At 42.0% G+C, this 12,211-nt stretch overlaps 1 protein-coding gene across 1 annotated transcript in view; it reads left to right on the top strand.

Annotated features, from left to right (window-relative positions):
- ACOT6 (acyl-CoA thioesterase 6) overlaps positions 1-4,582 on the top strand; it is an 11,681-nt gene extending 7,099 nt beyond the window's left edge. Inside the window, exons 3-5 of the mRNA XM_010855850.1 lie at positions 1-136; positions 2,072-2,274; positions 3,896-4,582. Of these exons, the coding sequence (XP_010854152.1) occupies positions 1-136; positions 2,072-2,274; positions 3,896-4,501 (945 nt within the window). The 3' untranslated portion in view covers positions 4,502-4,582. The remainder of the gene's footprint in view (positions 137-2,071; positions 2,275-3,895) is intronic.
- Positions 4,583-12,211: the final 7,629 nt, after the last annotated feature.

The following is a 12,211-nucleotide window of genomic DNA, read 5'->3' as shown; positions in this document are numbered from 1 at the left end:
GTGCTCGACGGTCACGAGCCCGAGGCCCAGCGGCTCCTGGGCCGGGCGGTGCACAAGCGCGACTTCCTGGCGCCCGGAGTGCGGCGCGAGCCGGTGCGCGCGGGCCGGGTGCGCGCCACGCTCTTCCTGCCTCCAGGTGAGCCGCTCCCTTCCCAGGCTGTTGTGGAAAGCTGGGTATAGTCCCGAGACCCTGGGCGGCCCCTTGTCTGCTTACGGAACCCTGTGGTTGTGGAACTTCTCCAAACTAGCCCCCAAGCTCCAGAGTCTACCATGAATTTTGGGTGGCAGTTTCTCCTCTAAATTTCAGTGCACTGCCTGGAGGTACTGCCTGGAGGTACTGCCACTCCCTTAGCTGTATGCTAAAAGTGCTTTCAGCCGACTCAGAAAGGACATTTATGCTGCTTATGTGCCAGCCACGCAGCTGTATCTCAGATATTAATGCTAATATTAGGCAATGACTTCTGCTGATGTGCAAGAATGATTTTTGCCTTCTTTCACATCAAACTTACTGAAAAACAAACAAACTGCTTGCAGGTCCCCTCCTCCTGTCATAAACCGTCTGTCAGTGGTTCTCAACCTGGATGATTTTCCCTTCTCCAAGGGTATTTGGCAATATCTGGAGACATTTTTGCTTATCACAACTGGGGGAGGGAGTGCTATTGGCACCTAGTGGGTAGTGGGTAGAGGCCAGAGACGGTGCAAAAAACCCACAGTGCACAGGACAACCCCACAAAAAGAATTATCTTGCTCAAAGTTATCTATAGTGCTAAGGTTAGAAACGCTATTCTAAGTAAAAACAAGATGCTTGCTAGGTAAAAGTGGTCTGCAAACCGGACAGGTGACCCACCCCTTCCAACCAAACTCCTGACTGAAACCCCTACTATATACAAATGCTGGAGCTGCCACTGTTCACAGAATCCCTAAACTGAATCCTGTGACTTTCTCCAAAACAGGAAGCCCTACTTTATTCTTACAGTTCTTTAGCAATTTACAACCTTAACTGGTCGCTGCCCACTCAACTATGAACTCCTGGGGCTGGAATTGTGACTTACATATCTCCATATCTCTATATTCCTAGAGACTTACACAGGGATATAATAGGAGCTCAATAAATCTTGCTGACTCAATAAGAATCTCCTAAAGACTTTCAGTTTAAAAAAATTTTTTTTCACTGCCCAACCGTATTTCAATTAAGTCAACTGTTAACTATTTCAGTACTACTGTGGCCCACTTAAAATTTATTGTGTTCTGACTCAAAGACTTTATGTAAACAATGTAGAAAAGTTCAATCATTTAACAAATATATATTAAATCAAGGATTATGCTACTTACAGTAGCTAGCAAAGTCAGACGTGGGCTTCATTGTACCTCCTGCCTATTAGAGTATGTAGGCAACTATACTTGGATCGATGAATGGTAAGTGATATGATATGGGAATTGTAGGCCCAGGGTGCTGGTGGGAACAAATGAAATACTACCTAATTCAACTCAGCCTGAGGGGGTTGGTGGGGGAGGTTGGGAAAGCTACCAGGAATGGAGATCTGAACTTAAATTTGAAGACTGATGAATCAACCAGGTCAAAAAAGGTGGCGAGGGGAGGAGAATAGTGTACACCATTTTCAGGGGCCAATGAGAACAGGGCACATTTAGGGATGGCATTCTTTAAGGCTGGAGCAGAGAGCGTAAGGAGTTAGGGAATATATTCTAATAATCCCCTGTATTTGTAGAGTGTTTTACAGCTGTCAAAGCATTCTCAGGTGTTTTTTTTTTTTAGGAAAATTTGGTAGAAATGTATATTTCATGCTGTTATTTCTAACTTGGTTCATATTATCATTATTGTTTTTTGCAAATATGTGAAAATTTCTGGAGAAAATAAGGCATTTTGTTCCCCCTCCCTTCTCCCCAAAGTTTATTTAAAAAAAAAAAGTAAAAAGAGTCCTCCTCCACCTTAACACCCCCACTTCATCCCCAACCTTCCTTGCTTTAAAAACTCCTTTTTGCTGACCAAATTCTGAATCTCAAGAATGTCTTCTTAGCGCTTAAAACCCTTATTATTTGTGGTGCTCTCCAGGCAGCAAACCCTTCCCTGGAATCCTCGACCTGTTTGGAAGTAGTGGTGGCCTTTGTGAATACAGGGCCAGCCTTCTGGCCGGACATGGTTTTGCTGTGCTTGCCCTGGCTTATTTCAGATTTGAAGACCTCCCTGAACATCTGAATGATGTGTGCCTGGAGTATTTTGAAGAAGCCGTGAACTTCATGCTACAGCATCCAAAGGTGGGTTCTGGCGCTTGCCTGAATGCAGAGCAGAGCGGGTGAAGCCAACACAGGGCTGGATCCAAAAGCTCTACCAGGACACCCAGGGCTGGAAATATGGCATGAGATACAAAGGCTTATTCAAAAGTTGTTAGGATTATTGTTTTCATTTCTGCCTATCTCTCTTCAATCCCCTGTGACTCAATTCCGTTTAGTTCTTGATCAGAATTTAAAGAGTTGGACTTAAAAGTCACTAACGTTGAGTTCTGGTTCTGGGTCTACTACCAAGTGGCCTTATAGTCCTGAATAAAGGAGGTGCCTCTCTGGGATTCAGTTTTTCTCATTTATAAGATTAATGTAGGTTCTTCCCTGGTGGTCCAGTAGTGGCCCACTTGCACCTACACCGCAGGGGCAGAGGCGTGATCTCTGGTCAGGGAACTAAGATCCTGCGTGTGTACCACCCCCCCCCACCGCCCCAAATTAATGTAAATGTGTAGAGGAGAAAAGTTTGCCTATAAAGAGATTTTTGAAGGAACAGTGACATTTGAATAAGGCATTTGTATTTGATGCTGTGAAGGAATCATTTTGTTAAGTGTATTAACTGCATTATGGTTTTGTAGATAAAGTTCTTATCTGAGACTGAAAAAGTTAATTAAAACATTTTGGAATTATTATAAATGGAATGGAATACATACTCTTTGCTACTATCTAGACTTAAAGAAACCCAAACATTCTAATGTTAAGGAGTAAGATGTACTGCAAAGTCTAATTCTGTTAGAATTCAGGGACTAGTCTCAACAAAGCTGCTAAACCTAGATGATCTTGAACTGATGATTTACTTATGGGTTATAAGGCCCCAGGAACAAGAAGAGACTAATATATATTATCAGGCTGGGAGCCTTTTGTTTTAGATGACCACTCTCTGGCCTTCCTTTGGCTGCATTCCTGCCCACAGGGTGTGGAGTTTGAGGGACCAAGGGAATATGTCTACCTGGAAACCATGTGCCCCTCCCACCATGCCCTTTAGACCTGGAACCCCAGAATTATCTGCCATCCAGCTCTGATCTTGCTTCCAGGCCCTATTCTGCTTCTCTGGGTCCATTCATGGGAATATACCTAGGCCTTACACATATAGGCTGGGGTGTCCATGTGTAAGGGGGCTCTTAAGGTACAATGTGGAGCCAGGGATGGGAAGAGAAGGAGAGTTGGCTAAAAACCAGAGACTGGGGCAGGGGCTGGTGCTCCCCCCATGCCATGTTCCAGTACAGAACTCCAAGGAGTTCCAAGATATAAAATTTGAACCTGACCTTATAAGTTGTTATGGAGGTGTATTTATCAAGGTTACAGGAAAAATATATTTTATTTAACTTTTAAATATTTGTAACTTTTTAAAGTATTTAGGTATAGGGTATATGGGCCTCTGTGTGTACTCTTGACCCAGTTGCCATAAATGTTAGTGGAGGCCCTGTGTACTAGGAAATTAATTGATTTGCCCATTAGAAAATATATTTGAACTTTGTGGACTGTTGCGTAAGGATGAAAAGCAAATGACATTTCAGAAAGCTGCCTAGAGAATGTAAAATCACAGTTAAATTCTCCACTTATGAATTCTAAACTTGTTCTCGCTCTCTCTTTTCATCAGGTGAAAGGCCCTGGTGTTGGGCTTCTTGGCTTTTCCAAAGGAGGTGACCTGTGTCTCTCAATGGCCTCTTTCTTGAAGGGCATCACAGCCACTATAGTTATTAATGCCTGCGTGGCCAACACACTAGCTCCTCTGCGTTACAAAGATATGATTATTCCTGAGCTCAGCTATGACCTAGAAAAATATACAATCACTGAGTCAGGCTTTTTAAATTTTGTGGATATTTGGGGCAACCCACTAGAGAAAACCAACCACCAAAGTCTTATTCCATTGGAAAAGACGCAGGGGCCCTTCCTGTTTATTGTTAGCATGGATGATCATAACTGGAAGAGTGAAGTCTATGCTCGTATAGCCTCTGAACGGTTACAAGCCCATGGGAAAGACAGACCCCAGATAATCTACTATCCAGGAACTGGCCATTGTATTGACCCACCTTATTTTCCTCTTTGTAGAGCCTCTGTGCATGCAGTTTTGGGCCAACCAGTATTCCATGGAGGTGAGCCAAAGGCTCACTCAAATGCACAAGCAGATGCCTGGCAGCAAATTCAAACTTTCTTCCATAAACATCTCAATGGTAAAAAATCTGTCAGGCCCAGCAAATTGTAACACTGTAATCAGATCAGATCAGATCAGTCCCTCAATCGTGTCCGACTCTTTGCTACCCCGTGAATCGCAGCACGCCAGGCCTCCCTGTCCATCACCAACTCCCGGAGTTCACTCAGACTCACATCCATCGAGTCAGTGATGCCATCCAGCCATCTCATCCTCTGTCATCCCCTTCTCCTCCTGCTCCTAATCCCTCCCAGCATCAGAGTCTTTTCCAGTGAGTCAACTCTTCGCATGAGGTGGCCAAAGTACTGGAGTTTCAGCTTTAGCATCATTCCTTCCAAGGAAATCCCAGGGCTGATCTCCTTCAGAATGGACTGGTTGGATCTCCTTGCAGTCCAAGGGACTCTCAAGACTCTTCTCCAACACCACAGTTCAAAAGCATCAATTCTTCGGCACTCAGCCTTCTTCACAGTCCAACTCTCACATCCATACATGACCACAGGAAAAACCACTGTAATCATAGACCATATATTAATAAAAATCCTGGACTTCTCTGGTAGTCCATGGTTAAGACTCTGCAGGGCACATGGTTTCAATCTCTGGTCTAGGAAGATTCCACATGCTACATACAGTACAGCTAAGCCCACGTGCCACAACTCCTGAAGCCCAAACACTCTAGAGCCCATGCTCTGCAACAAGAGAAAGTACCATAAATGAGAAGCCTGTGCACCCCAACCTGACAGTAGCCCCCACTTGCCACAACTAGAGAAAGCCTGTGTGCGGCAATGAAGACCCAGCACAGCCAAAAATAAGAATATAAATAAAAAATAAATAAAACCAACTGTATTTTTTTTTAAATCCTATCCATACAACATGTAGTGGGTTTTCTAGAGCACCCAGCAAACATTTTGTAACAAAACAACCATCTCTGACTCCTTGTCAGGTCCTATCAGCCCTAGCAACCCTACTTTGTTCATTGGTGGGTCCGTCCCTTTCTCCCCTGAACTTTTCCCAGTGTATTTAGGCTAAACCCTGATCTTATCTGTAGGACCAATCTTAACCTTAAGCAGGAAAAATATAAGAAGTGCCTGCCCAAGTCTCAACTGCTGGCCTAGATTTGGCCTTGAGTTCTGCTTCTGAAGACTGAGCTTTTGTTCCACTGAGAGTCCCATACACTCTTTGGGCCCTAACTGACCATATCTGGCTCCCCGGTGATTCAGACAGTAAAGAGTCTGCCTGCAATGTGAGAGACCCAGGTGCAATCCCTGGATCAGATATATCCCCTGGAGAAGGAAAGGGCAACCCACTCCAGTATTCTTGCCTGGACAGTCCATGGACAGAGGAGCCTAGTGGGCTACAGTGCATGGGGTCACAAAGAGTTGGACACGACTGAGCGACTTAACACTTTTTGACCGTATCTGAAGCTTGGGAACCTGCCCACTGAAGTCTTTTAAGGAATGGACTGTGCTTCATTCTTGTCTCTGAACCCCACTCTGAAGTTTGGGAGCATCGACATACTTAATATCTTAAGCTTTGCTTTTATTTTATGAATGCAGAGCTTTGCTTTTATGACAGAGAACCTAGGCTTCAATCTCTTCCTTACTGAGAAAGTATCCTTTACAAATTTTGAATTTAAAATTTAAAGGATACTTTACAAAATAAAATTGAATCCTTTATCAAAAAAGCATTTGTTGTAAGTGAAACAGTTTACTGATGTATACTGTTGATATATTAATACTTACTCTTTATTTATTGTCTGAATTTTCAATCTTGGAACTTGGCTACCTAGAGGAATGCCTTGACACCAGCAGATTTTGGGGACTTAATCTTTGGATGTCAGATTATACCTGACAAATCAGATTTCCTCTCTGCACCATCGGTTCCTATTAACTTCCTACTGGGAAGGACTGGGATCAGTCTCTCTCAATCCATTGCCTTGTATTGGGCACTATCTAGAGTTATGAGACCAAAGCAAAGGGTCTTCTGTGAGTGCAAGAAAAATTTTCTGAGACACATCACTTGGTTTGCTGAGTGCACACTAAGTCTTTCACCAATTTGAGTCTATTCAAGCAAATGCCCATTAGACCTTAACTAATGAAAAGAAGCCCAGCGTGCTGCAGTTCGTGGAGTTGCAAAGAGTCAGACACGACTTAGCAACTAAACAACAACAATGAAAAGAAGGGTTTCTTAGAAGTTACCTAGTTTTTGACCGGTTGTTTAAAAATGTGTTGAGTGTATTTATTTATTGTGTAGTATAATTTTCTGTAATTTGAATTGTTGAAGCCTCTGCTTTAACTCACTCCTGGGTGGTTCTACTACCCTAGAGATGCCTTTGGGATGGGACACCATAGAAAGAAGTTATAAAGAAGGTGGGGGGGAGGGTAAGGGCCAAGGTAACACCAGAAGCTAAATATGAGGATGATGACTTAACATCTCTGCATACCAAAGGAATTAGGTGTAGGGACAGCCCTCCACCTCCGTTTATTTCTTACTGATAAAGTAGCCTTGAAATGCCCTACACTGACTAAAGATATTTGGTGACTTTCCCCTGAAAGTTGATTATATGTGACCAGTTAGCTTTAAGAATATGAAAAGGCAAAAAGATATGATGTTGAAAGACGAACCCCCTAGGTTGGTAGGTGTCCAGTATGCTACTAGAGAAGAGTGGAGAAATATCTCTGGAAGGCATGAAGAGGCTAAGCCAAAGCAGAAACAATGCCCAGTTGTGGATGTGTCTGGTAGTGAAAAGTAAAGTCCAATGCTGTAAAGAACAATACTGCATAGGAACCTGGAATGTTAGGTCCATGAAGCAACGTAAATTGGAAGTGGTCAAACAGAAGATGGCAAGAGTGAACATTGGCATTTCAGAAATCAGTGAACTAAAATGGACAGGAATGGGCAAATTTAATTCAGATGACCATTATATTTACTACTGTGGGCAAGAACCCCTTAGAAGAAATGCTGTAGCCCTCATAGTCAACAAAAAAGTCTAAAGTACAGTACTTGGGTGCAGTCTCAAAAACAACAGAATGATCTTGGGTCACTTCCAAGGCAAACTTTCACTATCACAGTAATCCAAATCTATGCCCCAACCACTAATGCCAAAGAAGCTGAAGTTGAATGGATCTATGAAGACCTACAAGACCTAGAACTAACACTAAAAAAAAAAAAAAAAGATATCCTTTCCATCATTCTGCTGCTGCTGCTAAGTCGATCCTCTGTTCATGGGACTTGCCAGGCAAGAGTACTGGAGTGGGTTGCCATTGCCTTCTCTGCCTTTCCATCATAGGGACTGGAATGCAAATTAGAAAGTCAAGAGATACCTGGAGTAACAGGCAAGTTTGGCCTTGGAGTACAAAATGAAGCAAGGCAAAGGTTAAGAGAGTTTTGCCAAGAGAATGCACTAGTCATAGCAAACATCCTCTTCCAATAACACAAGAGACGACTCTACACATGGACATCACCAGATGGTCAACAGATTGATTATATTCCTTGTAGCCAAAGATGGAGAAGCTCTCTACCATCAGCAAAAATAAGACTGGGAGCTGACTGTGGCTCAGATCATGAACTCCTTATTGCAAAATTCAGACTTAAATTGAAGAAAGTAGGGAAAACCACTAGGCCATTCAGGTATGACCTAAATCAATCTCTTATGATTATACAGTGGAAGTTGTAGGGAATATGCTATGCACAGGCCTGTACTATAATTAACAGGGCCTCTTTGAAAAATAAAAATGACTTTCTCATCACCCCCAGGCAAAGGGCTGGGAGTAGTAAAAAGTACATCCTGGAAAGATATCTTTTTTTTTTTTTTTTTGAAGATGAGGTAGAAGTTTTATTATTGATGGTAAATATATTATGATAAAAAGCTTAAAAATAAGACAAATTTAAATGAAATTGATTTTCAATTCCATTATTTTTGAGGAAAGATATCTTGAAAACAAGATGTTGAAGTCCTGATGTGACTGATGGAAAACCATTAGTGACTGTTCCCGTAACCAGAGCCTTGAGGGAGTTGCTGAGAAAGGGCTAAACAAAGTCATGAAAGGTCTGAAGGTTTGACACTGAGGACTGTGCACCATATATCTTTATCCCCAATCTGAGATTGTAAAGAACAGATATCTCTAGAGCACAATTAAGGAAGTAGACATTAACAATAAAAGGCAGGCAAGGATTAGGATCTGAGTCTTATTTTTCCTTATTCTTCTGCAGCACTGCTCTCTCAGGTCAGTTCATTGGGCTGGTCCCGACAGAAGTGACAAATAGATTCAAAGGATTAGATCTGATAGAGTGCCTGAAGAACTATGGACAGAGGTTCGTAACATTGTACAGGAGATAGGGATCAAGACCATCCCCAAGAAATGCAAGAGGGCAAAATGGTTGTTTGAGGAGGCCTTACAAATAGCTGAGAAAAGAAGAGAAGCTAAAGGCAAAGGAGAAAAGGAAAAATATACCCATCTGAAAGCAGAGTTCCAGAGAATAGCAAGGAGAGCTAAGAAAGCCTTCCTCAGTGATCAATGCAGAGAAATAGAGGAAAACAATAGAATGGAAAAGACTAGAGATCTCTTCAAGAAAATTAGTGATACCAAGGGAACATTTCATGCAAAGATGGGCTCGATAAAGGACAGAAATGGTATGGACCTAATAGAGGCAGAAGATAGTAAGAAGAGGTGGCAAGAATACACAGAAGAACTATACAAAAAGGATATTCATGGCCCAGATAATCATGATGGTATGATCACTCACCTGGAGCCAGACATCCTGGAGTCCAAAGTCAAGTGGGCCTTAGGAAGCATCACTACAAACAAAGCTAGTGGAAGCATCACTACAAACAAAGCTAATGGAGGTGATGGAATTCCAGCTGAGCTATTTCAAATCCTAAAAGATGATGCTGTGAAAGTGCTGCACTCGATATGCCAGCAAATTTGGAAAACTCAGCAGTGGCCACAGGACTGGAAGAGATCAGTTTTCATTCCAATCCCAAAGAAGGGCAATGCAATAAAATGTTCAAATTACTGCACAATTGCATTCATTTCATTCACATGGTAGCAAAGTAATCCTCAAAATTCTTCAAGTTAGGCATCAACAGTATGAGAACCGAGAAATTCCAGATGTACAAGGTGGATTTAGAAAAGGCAGAAGAACCAGAGATCAAATTGTCAACATCCACTGGATCATAGAAGAAGCAAGAGAATTCCAGAAGAATATCTACTTCTGCTTCAATGACTACGCCAAAGCCTTTGACTGTGTGGATCACAACAAAGTGTGGAAAATTCCTAGAAGAGATGAGAATACTGGACCACCTTACCTGCCTCCTGTGAAACTGGTATGCAGGTCAAGAAGCAACAGTTAGAACCAGACATGGAACAATGGACTGGTTCCAAACTGGGAAAGGAGTACATCAAGGCTGTATATTGTCACCCTGCTTATTTAACTTATATGCGGAGCACATCATGCAAAATGCCAGGATGGATGGAGCACAAGCTGGAATCAAGATTTTGGGAGAAATATCAATAACCTCAGATATGCAGATGACACTACCTTTATGATAGAAAGCAAAGAGGAATCAAAGATACTCTTGATGAAGGGGAAAAGTGAAAGTGTTAGTCGCTCAGCCATGTCCAACTCTTTGTGACCCTGTGGACTGTAGCCTGCCAAGCTCCTTTGTCCATGGGATTTTTCCGGGCAAGAATACTGGAGTGCATTGCCATTTCTTTCTCCAGGGGATCTTTCTGACCCAGGGATAGAACCTAGGTTTCCTGCATTGCAGACAGAGTCTTTACCATCTGAGCCCCCAGGGAAGCCCTGGAGAGTGAAAAAGCTGGCTCAAAACTCAACATTCAAAAAACAAAGATCATGGATTCAGTCGCATTACTTCATGACAAATGGGTGGGAACACGATGGAAACAGTGAAAGACTTTATTTTCTTGGGCTCCAAAATCACTTCAGACAGTGACTTCAGCCATGAAATTAAAAGATGTCTGCTCCTTGGAAGAAAAGCAATGATAAACCTAGACAGCATATTAAAAAGCAGAGACATTACTTTGCCAACAAAGGTCTATCTAGTCAAAGCTATGGTTTTTCCAGTAGTCATGTATGGATGTCAGAGCTGGACAATAAAAAAGACTGAGTGCTGAAGAATTGATGTCTTCAAACCATGGTGCTGGAGAAGACTCTTGAGAGTCCCTTGGACTGCAAGGAAATCAAACCAGTCAATCCTAAAGGAAATCAACCCTGAATATTCATTGGAAAGACTCATGCTGAAGCTGAAGCTCCAATACTTTGGCCACCTGATGTGAAGAACTGACTCATTGGAAAAGACCCTGATGCTGGAAAAGATTGAAGGCAGGAGGAGAAGGGGATGACAGAGGATGAGATGGTTGGATGGCATCACTGACTCAATGGACATGAGTTTGAGCAACTCCAGGAGATAAGGAAGGAAAGGGAAGCCTGTCATGCTGTAGTCCACTGGGTCGCAAAGAATAGGACACAACTGAGCGACTGAACAACAAGCTCTAAGATTTCAAGATTTCAAAAAGTTTTCTTGGTGTTAAAAAGTTACCTAAAATATGGCAAATGTTAATTAAAAGGGAGAAAGGGAAAAGGTATGCATAAAATGGAGCCAGAAATGAGGCCCATACAATAATGCTTATTATGAAGTTCTATATACCTGCTTTGATTGGGCCACTCATTCAGCTGTTTGTTTGCTAATTGTCTATGCAAAGAAGGAAACAACCAGTTACACAAAATTTACAGCACTCATAAAATAAAAGTAGAGCTTAGAAATCAATTCCTCCCAAAGGCTTTCTTACTAAGAAACATTAAATGATTAAAAGGTAGTACCCTCAAGATTGCCTCTAACAGTAGATATAAATCCCAGGCTCTACCACTTTCTGTGTGACCATGGGTAAGTTATTAACTTCTCTAAGCCTCCATGTCCTTATATATAAAGTGGGGATAATTATAATGATAATAATGGAAACTACTTCACTGGGCTATTATGATTAAATTAAATTGTCTAAGTAAAGCATGGAACATATTTAAACTCAAATATTAGGGTTTCCCTGATGGCTCAGACGGTGAAGAATCTGTCTGTAATGTGCAATGCAGGAGACTCAGGTTCAGTCCCTGGGTCGGGAAGATCCCTTGGAGGAGGGCATGGCAATCCACTCCAGTATTCTAGCCTGGAGAATTCCACGGACAGAGGAGCCTGATGGGCTACAGTCCATGGGGTCACAAAGAGACGGATACGACTGAGTGATATTTAAACTCTCAAATGTTAGCTCTTATTATTTCAGATGAGGAAATTTGAGACCTGGGAGGATTAAGAAATATATTCAGTTGATAGGAGAACAGGGTCAGCCCAACTCCAAAGCCCAAGCCTTCACACAGCTTTCCAGCTGGATGAGATAAGCTCAAATAGTGTAGATTTGACTGATGAGGATTACTGGGAAGTTAAAGGTCTATTAGGGTCACATATTGGAGGCTCCATAAACCAAATTGGACAGTTAAGATTTAAAATGATAAGAAATAAGGAACCATTTATAACATACTGATTTTTATTTTTTAATGACTGCCAATAATTTTCCCTTATGCTTAGTGGCTCAAAAAAGTTGACGTCAAAAAGAAAAGCTTAATTAGAAACACACACAAAAAGTAATAAAAACAAAAAACAAATCAGAAAATATAGCCAAATTTAGCCCATTGTTCTGCTTTCCTTTGTATATCTATTGCCCTTGGATGTACTTCCATCAGGGTGAGACAGAC

This window comes from Bison bison, unplaced genomic scaffold (assembly GCF_000754665.1).
Source record: "Bison bison bison isolate TAMUID 2011002044 unplaced genomic scaffold, Bison_UMD1.0 scf7180017864368, whole genome shotgun sequence".
In the NCBI taxonomy this organism is placed as follows: Eukaryota; Metazoa; Chordata; class Mammalia; order Artiodactyla; family Bovidae; genus Bison; species Bison bison.
The sequence above is the reverse complement of the archived record's forward strand: the minus strand, read 5'-3'. Positions and strand labels throughout refer to the sequence as shown.